The sequence below is a fragment of the Coregonus clupeaformis genome, chromosome 15, assembly GCF_020615455.1.
Source record: "Coregonus clupeaformis isolate EN_2021a chromosome 15, ASM2061545v1, whole genome shotgun sequence".
Taxonomy (NCBI): domain Eukaryota; kingdom Metazoa; phylum Chordata; class Actinopteri; order Salmoniformes; family Salmonidae; genus Coregonus; species Coregonus clupeaformis.
In genome coordinates this window covers 30,616,328-30,632,948 of record NC_059206.1, presented here as the reverse complement: position 1 = coordinate 30,632,948, position 16,621 = coordinate 30,616,328, and the positions used below count along the sequence as shown (strand labels likewise).

Genomic DNA, 16,621 nt, shown 5'->3' with positions numbered 1-16,621 from the left:
TTCTTCATTTAAGAGGCTCCTCTGTCCTCCACTCGTTACCTGTATTAATGGCACCTGTTTGAACTTGTTATCAGTATAAAAGACACCTGTCCACAACCTCAAACAGTCACACTCCAAACTCCACTATGGTCAAGACCAAAGAGCTGTCAAAGGACACCAGAAACAAAATTGTAGACCTGCACCAGGCTGGGAAGACTGAATCTGCAATAGGTAAGCAGCTTGGTTTGAAGAAATCAACTGTGGGAGCAATTATTAGGAAATGGAAGACATACAAGACCACTGATAATCTCCCTCGATCTGGGGCTCCACGCAAGATCTCACCCCGTGGGGTCAAAATGATCACAAGAACGGTGAGCAAAAATCCCAGAACCACACGGGGGGACCTAGTGAATGACCTGCAGAGAGCTGGGACCAAAGTAACAAAGCCTACCATCAGTAACACACTACTCCGCCAGGGACTCAAATCCTGCATTGCCAGACGTGTCCCCCTGCTTAAGCCAGTACATGTCCAGGCCCGTCCGAAGTTTGGGAGAATGTCATATGGTCAGATGAAACCAAAATAGAACTTTTTGGTAAAAACTCAACTCATCGTGTTTGGAGGACAAAGAATGCTGAGTTGCATCCAAAGAACACCATACCTACTGTGAAGCATGGGGGTGGAAACTTCATGCTTTGGGGCTGTTTTTCTGCAAAGGGACCAGGACGACTGATCCGTGTAAAGGAAAGAATGAATGGGGCCATGTATCGTGAGATTTTCAGTGAAAACCTCCTTCCATCAGCAAGGGCATTGAAGATGAAACGTGGCTGGGTCTTTTAGTATGACAATGATCCCAAACACACCTCCCGGGCAACGAAGGAGTGGCTTCGTAAGAAGCATTTCAAGGTCCTGGAGTGGCCTAGTGTCACGACCGTCTTGAAAGGGAGCAGACCAATACGCAGCGCGTTGAGTGAACATGATGACTTTAATGAGTAAAGCACGTAAATACAAAACAAAAGACGATAGTGAAGTCCAACAGTGACAAAGACTGAACCTGGAACAAAAACCCACCACACCCACAGGAAAACATACAGATAAATATGGCTCCCAATCAGAGATAACGAGCCGACAGCTGACACTCGTTACCTCCGATTGGGAGTCATTGAACCCAACAAAGAAATACAACACATAGAACCACCCAACCAAACAAAACACCACGAAACGAACACACCCTGGCTCAACACACAAAGTCCCGGAGCCAGAGCGTGACAGTACCCCCTAAAGGCGCGGACTGCGACCGCGCCTCAATAAGGCTAAACAAGGGAGGGCTGGGTGGGCATACCTCTTCGGCGGTGGTTCTGGCTCTGGCCGTGGTCCCCACCCCACCAAAGTCACTACCCGCTTACGTAGCCTCCTCCACATGACCACCCCCAACTAAACCCCACTGGATTAAGGGGCGGCACCGGACTAAAGGGCAGCACCGGACTAAGGGGCAGCACCGGACTAAGGGGCAGCACCGGACTAAGGGGCAGTACCGGACTAAGGGGCAGCACCAGGATAAGGGGCAGCACCGGGCTAAGGGACAGCACCGGACTCAATGGCGGATCCTGGCTGGCTGGCTCTGGCGGATCCTGGCTGGACGGCTCATGGCTGGCTGAAGGATCTGGCTGCTCATGGCTGGCTGACGGATCTGGCTGCTCATGGCTGGCTGACGGATCTGGCTGCTCATGGCTGGCCGACGGATCTGGCTGCTCCTGGCTGGCCGACGGATCTGGCTGCTCATGGCTGGCTGACGGATCTGGCTGCTCATGGCCGGCTGACGGATCTGGCTGCTCATGGCTGGCGGAAGGCTCTGGCTGATCCTGTCTGGCGGAAGGCTCTGGCTGATCCTGTCTGGCGGAAGGCTCTAGCTGATCCTGTCTGGCGGAAGGCTCTAGCGGCTCCGGTCTGGCGGACGGCTCTGAAGGCTCATGGCAGACGGGCGGCTTTGCAGGCTCCGTACAGACGGGCAGTTCATGCAGCGCTTGGCAGACGGACAGTTCAGACGGCGTTGGGCAGACAGGCAGTTCAGGCGCCGTTGGGCAGACGGGCAGTTCAAGCGCCGTTGGGCAGACGGGCAGTTCAGGCGCCCGTTGGGCAGACGGCAGACTCTGGCCGTCTGAGGCGCACCGTAGGCCTGGTGCGTGGTGCCGGAACTGGAGGTACCGGGCTGAGGACACGCATCTCAGGGCTAGTGCGGGGAGAAGGAACAGGCCGGACCGGGCTGGCGACGCGCACCGTAGGTTTGGTGCGAGTGGCAGGAACAGGCCGGGTCGGGCTGGCGACGCGCACCATAGACTTGGTGCGGGTGGCAGGAACAGGCCGGACCGGGCTGGCGACGCGCACCGTAGGTTTGGTGCGAGTGGCAGGAACAGGCCGGGTCGGGCTGGCGACGCGCACCGTAGGGTTTGGTGCGAGTGGCAGGAACAGGCCGGGCTGGGCTGGCGACGCACACCGTAGGTTCTGTGCGTGGAGCAGGAACAGGCCGGGCTGGGCTGGCGACGCACACCGTAGGTTCTGTGCGTGGAGCAGGAACAGGCCGGGCTGGGCTGGCGACGCACACCGTAGGTTCTGTGCGTGGAGCAGGAACAGGCCGGGCTGGGCTGGCGACGCACACCGTAGGTTCTGTGCGTGGAGCAGGAACAGGCCGGGCTGGGCTGGCGACGCACACCGTAGGTTCTGTGCGTGGAGCAGGAACAGGCCGGGCTGGGCTGGCGACGCACACCGTAGGTTCTGTGCGTGGAGCAGGAACAGGCCGGGCTGGGCTGGCGACGCACACCGTAGGTTCTGTGCGTGGAGCAGGAACAGGCCGGGCTGGGCTGGCGACGCACACCGTAGGTTCTGTGCGTGGAGCAGGAACAGGCCGGGCTGGGCTGGCGACGCACACCGTAGGTTCTGTGCGTGGAGCAGGAACAGGCCGGGCTGGGCTGGCGACGCACACCGTGGACTTGATGCGTGGAGTAGGAACAGGCCGGTCCGTACTGGGAACACACACCACTGGCTTTAACTGGGGGATCAGGAACGGGCCGGACCGGACTGGTAACACACATCAGTCTCTCACGCCGTGCCGCAACAACTTCCCTTCCTCTACTCGCCAATGGCTCCCGTAATCCGATAGCCTTCTCTCCACGTCTCCCTGTGGCAGCCTCCTGCTGCCCAGCCGCCCAAGCCATGTGCCCCCCCAAAAAAACTTTTTGGGGTTGCCTCTCGTCCTTCCAACGATGACCCTGCTGACGCCGTTGCTCCTCTCTCGCCAGGGCCTTGATCTTCCCCCAAGGTCCCTTGCCCCCGAGCATGTCCTCCCAGGACCACGATTTGCCCACCTGGGCCATCGCCAGCCTCTCGATCTCCTTACCAGGCGCCTCCTCCCATGTCCAGTCTCTTTGCTCCTGGACACGCTGCTTGGTCCTTTTATGGTGGGTTTTTCTGTCACGACCGTCTTGAAAGGGAGCAGACCAATACGCAGCGCGTTGAGTGAACATGATGACTTTAATGAGTAAAGCACGTAAATACAAAACAAAAGACGATAGTGAAGTCCAACAGTGACAAAGACTGAACCTGGAACAAAAACCCACCACACCCACAGGAAAACATACAGATAAATATGGCTCCCAATCAGAGATAACGAGCCGACAGCTGACACTCGTTACCTCCGATTGGGAGTCATTGAACCCAACAAAGAAATACAACACATAGAACCACCCAACCAAACAAAACACCACGAAACGAACACACCCTGGCTCAACACACAAAGTCCCGGAGCCAGAGCGTGACACCTAGCCAGTCTCCAGATCTCAACCCCATAGAAAATCTTTGGAGGGAGTTGAAAGTCCGTGTTGCCCAGCGACAGCCCCAAAACATCACTGCTCTAGAGGAGATCTGCATGGAGGAATGGGCCAAAATACCAGCAACAGTGTGTGAAAACCTTGTGAAAACGTTTGACCTGTGTCATTGCCAACAAGGGGTATATAACAAAGTATTGAGAAACTTTTGTTATTGACCAAATACTTATTTTCCACCATAATTTGCAAATAAATTCATAAAAAATCCTACAATGTGATTTTCTGGATTTTTTTTTCTCATTTTGTCTGTCATAGTTGACATGTACCTATGATGAAAATGACAGGCCTCTCTCATCTTTTTAAGTGGGAGAACTTGCACAATTGGTGGCTGACTAAATACTTTTTTCCCCCACTATATGTTGTGTTGTGTTGTTATGTTAGAGGTAGAGGGGAGGAGCATAGTATAAGTACAACATATTGATGTGAGAGAGGAGCGAGAGAGAGAGAGAGGGGGAAGAGAGAGAAAGAGAGGTGAGAGAGGGGAGAGGGAGAGAGAGAAGGAGAGGGAGAGAGAGATAGACAGAGAAGGAACGTTAGAGAGAGGGAGAGAGAAACCGACAGAGAAGGAACGGTAGAGAGAAGGAGAGGGCGAGAGATACGTTTTTTTATTTCCTGGAGGCGGTGTAGATAAAGGAAAGGGAATGACAGATGACACTGCTATCCTGGAATGGGATAGCCTACTTTAACTGGAGAAACTGGGGGTTTGATAGAGCCTGTTTAACTCAAGTCTCTTTAAGTGAGTTTTTGGTTACAATACCCATCATTGATGAAGACTACATTGGTGTGTGTGTGTGCGTTTTGACACAGTACCTGTCATTGACGAACACTCCGTTAGTGTGTATCTGGTTCTCCAGGGTGAAGTTAAAGGTGAAGTCTTCTGTACGTTCGTTGTTGTGCGTCTTCACTCTAGAGGCATACTCATCAGACTGCAGGTGATGGATGACATCAGGGAACCACACTGATAGGCCATAGTACCTGCATAGGATATGACATTACTGACAGACAGTAGTAACCGCACACAGGAAAAATATTCTTAACAGTATCTTGTTAGGATATAGAGTAGGTAACATTCCAGGGATCTGACTCTAGCTGTGTTGTGTGATTTGTTATGTTGTGGATACATTTGAAAAGTATTGCGATTTAGCATTGATGTTCCTAAGGGTGCTTTATTTAGATGGGCGGTCTCTTTCCTAGTTAGCATGTTAGCATTCATCATAGAGCTATCTGAGAGACACTGGCTCTACCTCAGAGTCAGTCAGTCACTTCATTATGAACACACAGACTCCGGAGAAACTAATAACTGGGATAGGTCCTGCTGGGAGCAGAGCAACACTTCAACACATTAATTTACTGAACAGAGGGGAGTGGAGAGAACAATCTTACCCAAAAGATAGTGTGAACCACACGAAGGCCAGTTTAATGGTGTTGTCTTTCACTGGGTAGTTGAAACATCTCATGAATGTTAACCAGATCTAGAGAGAGAAAGGACGAGAGACAGAAAGAGAGAGACAGAGAGAGAGAGAGGGATAAATACCTAAATAAAAGTCATTATTCATAATGACTTCATATAATCTGTTTTTTGTTCCTACCCATCACTAAAACCCACAGTCCTACCCCTCTGAGTTCAGTCCTGATCCTGAAGAGGACTTTGGCAACTGGGTTGGTTGAGTCTGACTGCATCTCTACCAACTCATCCAGATGCTTAGGGAGCTTTATCCTGTTCACCTACAGGGGGAGACTCAGAGTCAATGCACTACGTGTGTGTGTGTGTGTGTGTGTGTGTGTGTGTGTGTGTGTGTGTGTGTGTGTGTGTGTGTGTGTGTGTGTGTGTGTGTGTGTGTGTGTGTGTGTGCGTGAATGTCAAGGAGAGAGAAAAAGAGGGAAGGAGAGAGAGAGGAAGAAAGAGAGCGAGAGAGTGACAAAGAGAGAGGTACTGTATACTCACAGTGAAGACTTTCTCTGGTTCTCCGCGGGCCCTCATGTTGGTGTCGTGGATCTGTTTCAGCACCATCCATGCCTCGTCATGTTTACCCATCTAAACACAGAGAGGAGGGTTACAAACACAAATCAAATTGTATTTGTCACATGCGCCGAATACAATGGGTGTAGACTTTACTGTGAAATGCTTGCTTACGAGCCCTTAAAAATAAAAAATGTATATATATATATAGCAACATGAGAAATAAAATAAAATACACAAGAATGGAGCTATATACAGGGAGTACCAGTACCATATCAATGTAAAGAGGTACAAGGTATTTGAGGTAGATATGTACATGAAGGCAGGGTAAAGTGACTAGGCATCAGGACATATAATAAGAAGAAGAGTGAAATATAGAACAGAGTAGCAGCAGCATATGATGAGTGTAAAAGTGTGTGTACTATGTATGTGTGTGTGTATTAGGGCTGAGCGATATATCAAATGAATTCGAATGTATGTTTTTGCGCAATATACCAAATGCCTTTTCTTTGTTTTTATGAGCGTTTATGTCAGCTTGTTCTCATGTTGTCTTTTTGGTCTCGTCTCCTTCGCTCCTTCTGCTGTGACCGTGCACCTTCCCATTTACCCACCAAGCCCCTCCCCCCCACACAAAGCCTCTCCCCCTGCCACTCACAGCAACAAAGATGAAAGATCACTTCTTCCTCTCTGACAACAAACGGTTTCAAACACTGAGCTATAAGGTTTCAACTTGCTATTTGCATTGGAGGTTTGGTCCAACAGAATCAGTCATATGGACACTGAAACACATTGAGACATTATTTTATTCTAATAGAAGATACCGTTTCTATGTTTCAACTCCTCAAATTGCACGAAGAGCAGACCCTACTAAAACGGGTGTATCAATGAACATTGATTCTGGAAAATGAATGCTCAGTTTCTGTTGCGCGCAGCATTGCGGTACCATGTACCGCTAACAGAATTTTAGCCAAAGACAGTTACACTAGCTGTCTAGTCTGTGTTTTATAAATGTGCAATAAGCATAAAACACAATTATTTAAGGAATTGGCAACTTGTTCTCATTCTGAGAAATAAGGTAGGCTACTTGATTTCAACATCTGAACAAAGTGGACAGGCTAGCATTCTGTTCAAACAGTTGGGAGACAGACAGAAGTGTGTGCTCATAACAATTCAACTTTTCTACCTTGTTAGCTAGCAAATAGATCCAAGTTGGCTAGACTAAATATAAAGGTTAGCTGGCTACTCACTAGCAGGTGGGCTTGTGCTTGAGAGATTGTTTATGAGACCTGTGTTAATTTTCTATAATGCCTACTACCAGAAGTTGGTAATTATTAGTGAATGTGCATTATGCATGGTTCTGGTTAAATTTGTAAACAAATGGGAATTTTCATTGACAGACTTGAAAGCCAGATCAGTGATTATTGCAAAAAAAGAAGCAGGTTAAAATGTTGTGATGAAATAATTAAATTATTAGTGGATCTTATGGTTGTGGAAGGCTTATATTTAGCCTAGGTATAACTTCACAAGCCCTGAATTCATTAGATTTGTCACGGTTTACTACGCCAGAACCCAGAAGCAGACCAGGACAAGGTACTTAGAGAAAAAGGTGAGTGTTTATTAATTGACTCCCGAGTGAGGCTGAATAATCCAGGGACAGAGCGGGTGGCGTGGATGGGTTGTTGAGGGTGCAGTGGTAGGTCCAGACATGGCTCGGCAGCCGCCGACCATCAGGCAGAGGTTGGGTGAAGGTTCCGGGTGAGAGACTGCAGACAGAACAAAACGGAGGTGAGTACACAGCAAATCAACAAGGTGCAAAACAACAAAAACTAACGCTAGAACTCAAGGCTGATACGCTGACAAACATACTGTTCATGGCTAACGATCCGGCAGGAACTGGATGTTCGGCCAGAGCCTAAGAAGGGTGATGATCAGGACCAGGTGTGCAGATTGCTGATGGGATGCAGGTGCGGAACACAAGAGCGCTCCCCGGAGCGTTCCCGAACCCTCGGGAAACTGGAGATTACGAACAGGAACACTCGTCACCAGACAGGACCCGACTCAGACAGCCGGGATCGTTACAGTACCCCCCCCCCCCCGAACGCCACCGGGCGGACTCCCCGGAGCGCCAGGATGGAGGCGGTAGAAGTCACTGATGAGGTCCGCGTCTAGGACCTGTCGCCGCGGAATCCAACTCCTCTCCTCAGGACCATACCCCTCCCAGTCCACGAGATACTGGAAACCCCGGCCCCGCCGTCTGGAATCCATGATGCGCCGCACCGTGTAGGCAGGACCACCTCCGATCATCCGAGGAGGAGGAGGAGGAGGCGGAGGAGGCAACAGAGGACTGAGGAGGACAGGCTTGAGGCAGGAGACATGAAAGGTGGGATGGACTCTGAGCGTCCTCGGTAGTTTGAGTCGAACTGCCACTGGATTGATCACCTTCTCCACCACAAACGGACCAATGAACTTCGGTAACAACTTCCTAGACTCAGTCCGTAACGGAAGATCCCGTGTGGCCAACCAAACCCTATCTCCGATGGTATAGGTGGGAGCGGGGATCCGGCGACGATTCGCCTGGAGCTGATACCGGTCCGAAACTCTAAGGAGTGCCTTTCTGGCCCGATGCCAGGTCCGGTGGCAACGACGAATATGGGCCTGAACAGAAGGCACTGAGAGCTCCTTCTCCTGAGAAGGAAACAGGGGAGGTTGGTAGCCATACAGGCACTGGAAGGGAGACATCCCAGTGGCAGATGTAGGAAGAGTATTGTGGGCATACTCAACCCAAGGCAACTGAGAGACCCAGGAGGTGGGGTTGGAAGAGACCAGACAGCGTAGCGTGGATTCCATCTTCTGGTTGGCTCTCTCCGCCTGACCATTGGATTGGGGGTGAAAACCAGATGTGAGACTGACTGTAGCTCCAATGGCCAAACAGAAGGACTTCCAGACAGCAGAGGTAAACTGAGGGCCACGGTCGGAAACGATATCACTGGGCAAACCGTGGACCCTGAAAACCTCCCTAACCAGGATCTCGGACGTCTCCGAGGCAGAGGGAAGCTTGGCAATAGGCACAAAGTGGGCGAACTTGCTGAATCTGTCCACGATCGTCAGAACGACCGTGTTCCCCTCAGAAGCGGGCAACCCAGTGACGAAGTCCAGGGCCAGATGCGACCATGGTCGCCGGGGAATAGGAAGGGGGTGAAGTAGTCCAGAGCTGGGCCGATTGGTACTCTTATTCTGCGCACACACTGGACAGGCAGCAACAAACCCCGAGTATCCTCGGCCATGGCAGGCCACCAAAACGTCTGCGAAGAAACGCCATTGTCCGAGCCACGCCAGGGTGACAAGCCATCTTGCTGGCGTGGGACCATTTGAGGACAGCAGGACGAACCGACTCAGGCACAAACAACCGACCGGGTGGACCGTTACCGGGACCGGGCTGAGTCCGAAGGGCCGCCAGCACCTCCTCCTCAATCTTCCACATAACTGCTCCCACGACGCAGTTCCGGGGGAGAATTGTCTCGGTCTTGGGCCCACTCTCCTCCGTCTTGGAGAACATCCGGGACAAGGCGTCCGCCTTGCCGTTCTTAGATCCAGGTCGGAACGTCAGGGCAAACTTGAATCGTCCGAAAAACAACGCCCACCTGGCCTGACGGGAGTTGAGACGTTTAGCCGATTGCACGTAAGCAAGATTCTTGTGGTCAGTCCAGACAATAAACGGTTGCTCCGCCCCCTCCAACCAGTGGCGCCACTCCTCCAAGGCAAGTTTCACCGCGAGAAGCTCCCGGTTACCCACATCGTAATTCCTCTCCGCAGGCGAAAGGCGACGAGTAGTAGGCGCAGGGATGGAGTTTACTGTCCGTGGAGCATCGCTGCGACAGGATGGCGCCAACTCCCACATCAGACGCGTCCACTTCAACGACGAACTGACGGCCCGTGTCCGGTTGAGAGAGAATCGGTGCGTTGGTGAATCGCCTCTTCAAATCCAGAAACGCTCGATCCGCCTCCGGATTCCACTTGAAGGTCCTGATACTGGAAGTCAAGGCAGTTAACGGAGCGGCCACACGGCTGTAATCCCGGATGAATCTGCGGTAGAAATTCGCAAACCCCAAAAATCTCTGGAGCTGCAATCTCGTACCGGGCTGGGCCCATTCCAGAACCGCTCTAACCTTCTCCTGGTCCATCCTAATCTCTCCCCTGGAGATGATGTACCCGAGAAAGGATGTCGTGTGGGCGTGAAACTCGCACTTCTCGGCCTTCACGAACAGGCGATTCTCCAACAATCGCTGCAGAACCTGCCGGACATGCTGGACGTGGTCGGAAGGTTCCTTCGAGAAGATCAGAATGTCATCCAGGTAAACAAACACAAAGAGACCGATCATATCTCTCAGGACGTCGTTCACCATACTCTGGAATACCGCTGGAGCATTGGTCAGTCCAAACGGCATCACCTGATACTCGAAGTGACCCATCGGTGTATTGAAACCCGTCAACCACTCGTCCCCCTCTCTGATCCGGACCAGGTGATACGCATTGCGTAGGTCTAGCTTGGTGAACACCGTAGCACCCTGTAAGGAGTCGAAGGCAGAACTCATCAAGGGCAGGGGATACTTGTTCTTGACCGTGATGTCATTCAACCCCCGATAATCAATACACGGTCGAAGAGAGCCATCCTTCTTACCCACAAAGAAGAATCCTGCCCCCAGGGGGTGATGACGAGGGACGAACGAGACCAGCAGCTAGGGACTCCTTGATGTAGGTCTCCAACGCCTCACGTTCAGGTCGGGAGATACTGTATAACCTTCCCTTGGGGTAGACAGCTCCAGGGACCAGGTTGATGGCACAATCATATGGTCGGTGGGGAGGGAGTGACAGAGCCTTCTGCTTACTGAAAACTTCCCCCAAATCGTGATATGTCTCGGGAACCAGGGACAAATCTGGGGGTTTAGCCGCAATCACCTGACTGGGAACCGAATGGGGGCAGGCAGTCTTGAGACAGTTAGCATGACAATCAAGGCTCCAACTCGTTACCTTGCCCGTCACCCAATCGAACGTGGGATTGTGTTCCTTCAGCCAGGGGTATCCAAGGACCAGAGGAACATGGGAAGACGGCAGAATGAAGAATGAAATCATCTCAGAATGATTCCCCGACAACCGCATCTTAACCGGTTCAGTCCTCATCGTGATACGTGCCAGACTACTGCCGTTCAGAGTGGTCGCTTCAATGGCTTCCGGCAATTGCTCCTTGGAAAGCCCCAGCTGTTCCACCAACTCGGCATCAAGAAAGCTTCCATCGGCACCTGAATCGATAAAAGCGTTAAGCGCTAAGCTCTGATTCCTGTTCACAAGGGTAGCCGGGAAACGGGGTCTGACAGAGGTACTGAGAGGTTGAAACTGGCTCGCTAAAAGTCCTCCCAACTTTAGCGAGCCGGGCAGTTTGACGACCGCCGGGAACAGGTGGAGATGTAATGTCCCGAGCTACCACAGTAGAGGCAGCAGTTGGTCTGACGTCTATGTTGACGCTCCTCCTTGGTTAACCCGTGCCGCCCCACTTGCATGGGTTCAGAATCGGGAGAGAGGACCTCTCCACTAATCCATTGTGGTGGAGAATGATCGACGTGTTCTGGTCCACCACCCGACCCGACTGGGAACTGAGAAGCTGATCGATTGGACGGACCCCATTGCTTCTCCCTCCTTCGCTCTCGGACTCGATTATCCACCCGAATAGACAAGGCTACCAAGCTGTCCAGGTCACTAGGCTCCGGATAGGAGATCAACTCATCCTTGAGCTGCTCCGACAGACCCTGGTAAAAGGCCGCTTGCAGAGACTCCTCGTTCCACCCACTCTCCACAGCCAACGTCTTGAACTCGATCACGAAGTCGGCCACGCTGCGAGTTCCTTGGTGAAGCGAAAACAGGCGCCTAGCTGCGTCCCTCCCTCGGACGGAATGGTCGAAGAGCTTCCTCATCTCGGCCGTGAACCCCTGGTATGAAGCCATGCAGGGGTCTTGTCGTTCCCAAACGGCTGAAGCCCACTCCAGCGCTCGACCACGCAGCAACGCAATCACAAAGGCTATCCTAGCCTTGTCTGTGGCATAAGAGTAGGGCTGTAGATCGAACACTAATCCACACTGCATAAGGAAGGAACGGCATCTTCCCAGCTCCCCCTCATATCTATCCGGCGTCGGAACCTCGGGCTCACGGAAGGACACAGCTCCCGAGCGGCAGGCGAGATGGGTGAAACCGGTAGTGGATCCTCCACCGGAAACTTGCGTTGGTTCTGGACCTCCGTCAGACCGGTAGAAAGGTTCCGAACTGACAACGCGATCTCCTGTAGTACCGTGCTATGATGGCCCAACATCTTCTCCTGATGGGTAATGGCATGGCGAACAGAGTCCAGGTCCGCTGGGTTCATTACTGGCCGGATCGTTCTGTCACGGTTTACTACGCCAGAACCCAGAAGCAGACCAGGACAAGGTACTTAGAGAAAAAGGTGAGTGTTTATTAATTGACTCCCGAGTGAGGCTGAATAATCCAGGGACAGAGCGGGTGGCGTGGATGGGTTGTTGAGGGTGCAGTGGTAGGTCCAGACATGGCTCGGCAGCCGCCCGACCATCAGGCAGAGGTTGGGTGAAGGTTCCGGGTGAGAGACTGCAGACAGAACAAAACGGAGGTGAGTACACAGCAAATCAACAAGGTGCAAAACAACAAAAACTAACGCTAGAACTCAAGGCTGATACGCTGACAAACATACTGTTCATGGCTAACGATCCGGCAGGAACTGGATGTTCGGCCAGAGCCTAAGAAGGGTGATGATCAGGACCAGGTGTGCAGATTGCTGATGGGATGCAGGTGCGGAACACAAGAGCGCTCCCCGGAGCGTTCCCGAACCCTCGGGAAACTGGAGATTACGAACAGGAACACTCGTCACCAGACAGGACCCGACTCAGACAGCCGGGATCGTTACAAGATTTTTGCTGACTTTTTGAAATGCAGAGTATTTGACCTTTAATTGTAAAGCAAAGCTTATTTAGAGAAAACATTTAAAAACTCGACATATACAGTACCAGTTTGGACACACCTACTCATTCAAGAGTTTTTCTTTATTTTTACTATTTTCTGCATTGTAGAATAATACTGAAGACATCAAAACTATGAAATAACACATATGGAATCATGTAGTAACCAAAAAAGTGTTAAACAAATCAACATTTATTTTAGATTTTAGATTCTTCAAAGTAGCCACCCTTTGCCTTGATGACAGCTTTGCACACTCTTGGCATTCTCTCAACCAGCTTCATGATGTAGTCACCTCATGTGTACAGTATGTAGTGTATAATAATGTGAGTGGGTTTTGTGTGAGTGTGTCAGTGTAGTGTGTGTGAGTGAGTGTGTATATAGTGTGTATATATAGTCCTGTGTGTGTGTGTAGATTCAGTGCAAGATCAGTGCAGATAGTCCAGATAGTCAATTTAATTAACTATTTAGCAGTCTTATGGCTTGGGGGTAGAAGCTGTCTCGGAGCCTGTTGGTCCAAGTGCCAATGCTCCGGTACCGTTTGCCGGACGGAAGCAGAGTGAACAGTCTATGGCTTGGGTGGCTGGAGTCTTGGCGATTTGTCGGGCCTTCCTCTGACACTGCCTGATATAGAGGTCCTGGATGGCAGGGAGCTCGGCCCCAGTGATGTACTGGGCTGTCCACACCACCCTCTGTAGCGCTTTGCGGTCGAAGGCGGTGCATTTGCCATACCAAGTGGTGATGCAGCCAGTCAAGATGCTTTCGATTGTGCAGCTGTAGAACTTTTTGAGGATCCGAGGGCCCATGACAATTTTTCAGCCACCTGAGGGGGAAGAGGCGCTGTCGTGATCTCTTCATGACTGTGCGGGTGTGTGTCGACCATGTTAAGTCCTTAGTGATGTGGACGCCAAGGAATGTGAAGCTCTCGACCCGCTCCACTACAGTCCTGTCGATGTGGATGGGGGTGTGCTCTCCCCTCTTTCTCATGTAGTCCATGATCAGCTCCTTGTTGTTGTCCTGGCACCACACTTCTAAGTCTATGACCTCCTCCCTGTAGGCTGTCTCATCGCCGTCTGTGATCAGACCTGCCACCGTCGTGTCGTCAGAAAACTTGATGATGGTGCTGGAGTCATGCGCGGTTACGCAGTCATGGGTGAACAGGGAGTACAGGAGGGGACTAAGCACACGCCCCTGAGGGGCCCCGTGTTGAGGGTCAGCGTGGCGGAGGTGTTGTTGCCTAACCTCACCACCTGGGGCCGGCCTGTCAGAAAGTCTAGGATCCAGTTGCAGAGGGAGGTGTTCAGTCCCAGGGTCCCCAGCTTGGATATGAGCTTGGAGGGGACTGTGGTGTGACCTCTAGTCTATGAACAGCATTCTCCCATAGTTATTTACCTTCTAGTCCAGGTGGGAGAGGGCAGTGTGAAGTGCAATTGAGATTGCATCATCTGTGGATCTGTTGGGGCGTTATGCACACACTCACACACACACACACACACACACACACACCTTACCTCTAGGAAGAATCGTGGGCTCTCGGGCATGAAGGTGAGTGCTACGACAGCACACACACAGGGTAGAGCACACACCACCACAAATACTCTCCAACTGTGGAACTGGTAGGCGGAGCCCATACTGAAACTCCATCCTGCACACACACACACAACCACCAATCAGATGCAAGAGAAAGGAGCACAGCAATACATATTACATGTTTAATATTACGCGGTTTTTTTTGTATAAAAAGTAAAAGTATGAAGGCCTGAAATCTTAAAGTGCCTCCAAGTACCTTTAAATCATCAACCCATTTCATAATAGTCTCTCTTATGAGGAATTATTCCAAACACACACTTCTATTTCCACATGAGATGCAGCGTGATGATGGTAATGAGAATCTAGAGACAGAAGAACACCATATGGTGAAGGAAATGAGCGAGGGAGAGAGAGTAAGAGAGAGAAAGAGAGGGGGAGAGAAAGACAAAGTGTGTTGTTCAATTCTTATTGGAAGCATTTAGTGAGACTAATTGATACAGAAATCTCTGAGGATAGCAACGCAAGAGCTAACAATATATGATGTGCATCTCTCTCTCTCTCTCTCTCTCTCTCATTCTCTCTCTCTCTCTCTCATTCTCTCTCTCTCTCATTCTCTCTCTCTCTCATTCTCTCTCTCTCTCATTCTCTCTCTCTCTCTCTTTCATTCTCTCTCTCTCTCTCTCATTCTCTCTCTCTCGTTCTCTCTCTCTCTCGTTCTCTCTCTATCTCTCACTCTCTCTCACTCTCTCGTTCTCTCTCTCTATCTCACTCTCTCGTTCTCTCTCTCTCACTCTCTCGTTCTCTCTCTCTCTCTCTATCTCTCTCTATCTCTCTCTCTCTCTCTCTCTCTCTCCTCTCTCTTATTCTTTGTTTTCTCTCTCCATCTCTTCTTCTCTGTATATATTCTTCCCTTTCTTACAGAAAGGAATATAGGCCTACATACACCTCAGCAGCATCTGAATAAAGACAAACATCCAGACAGTTGGTGTGTTTAGAGTCAGTGTGTGGGTGGTATTCAGGATAGCCCCTAGAGCAGAGGGAGAAAGCCACAGAGCTGTCGGGTGAAATTGTAATGATGTCATGAATGTGTGTGTGTGGGAGATGGGGGTCTGTCAGGGAGATGCCAGTGGTGTGAGGGGGAGTTCAAGTGATGTCACAGTATTGTAAACCAAATCTGTTGGGGGTTGTTCGTGTGTGTGTTTGTGTGTATGTGATGCCCATGGGGCTGCATTAGAATCTACCAGTACAAATCTCATTAGGGAGATTACAGCTATAATGGACTGGAGGGTATGGCTGACTGACTCACTCACACACACCTAGATTTATGGAGCTGCGCTACGCAGGACAATGCGATGTCACACTTCACTCACACACACCTGCAGTGTCCTTGGTCACAGCACAATGCCCATGACATAAACACCTACACATATACACACAGACACACAGAGGCATAAAAACACTCACACACCCACATGGGTGTATACACATTACACTTTTTTTACACAAAACATTTACGGACCGCCCCTCCACTTAATTATGCGAACACATACACATGCACGCACGCATGGACACCCACACCCACACCCACACACACTGCGGCTTTTCAGGAAGAGGAGGAGTCCTTCAGCCTCTGGCCAGCAGCAGTCAATGAAGAGCCCACTGCGGCGGAACCTATTACCACACACTTTCTCTCACAGACGTGTGTGTGTGTGTGTGTGTGTGTGTGTGTGTGTGTGTGTGTGTGTGTGTGTGTGAAGATATGCCTTGTGTTTTATGATGAGTGCTTTTATATCTTCTGCACTCAACTGTCTTTTATGGAAAATCAATTACTTCACTGATAATTAAACACCTGCCTGTACAGACTACACGCATATTGTCCCTGTCCAGACATTGGTCCGTTGGGCCTACAGGTCTACAGGGGTAAACGTGATTATGCCTGATGATCAGGATGATAGCAACATGCCCCTGAGCAGACAGTAGCAGACAGACAGACAGTAGACAGTAGCAGACAGACAGACAGACAGTAGACAGTAGCAGACAGACAGACAGTAGACAGTAGCAGACAGACAGACAGTAGACAGTAGCAGACAGACAAGACAGACAGTAGACAGTAGCAGACAGACAGTAGACAGTAGCAGACAGACAGACAGCAGACAATAGCAGACAGACAGTAGACAGTAGCAGACAGACAGACAGACAGACAGACACAGACAGTAGCAGACAGTAGCAGACAGACAGACAGACAGACAGACAGACAGA

At 50.8% G+C, this 16,621-nt stretch overlaps 1 protein-coding gene across 1 annotated transcript in view; it reads right to left on the bottom strand.

Annotated features, from left to right (window-relative positions):
* Positions 1–16,621, bottom strand: part of LOC121582637 (synaptic vesicle glycoprotein 2C-like) — a 45,672-nt gene that overhangs the window by 5,593 nt on the left and 23,458 nt on the right. The window contains exons 5-9 of the mRNA XM_041898586.2: positions 14,344–14,477; positions 5,804–5,893; positions 5,473–5,583; positions 5,242–5,330; positions 4,669–4,833 (exon numbers count right to left, since the gene is read on the bottom strand). Of these exons, the coding sequence (XP_041754520.1) occupies positions 4,669–4,833; positions 5,242–5,330; positions 5,473–5,583; positions 5,804–5,893; positions 14,344–14,477 (589 nt within the window). The remainder of the gene's footprint in view (positions 1–4,668; positions 4,834–5,241; positions 5,331–5,472; positions 5,584–5,803; positions 5,894–14,343; positions 14,478–16,621) is intronic.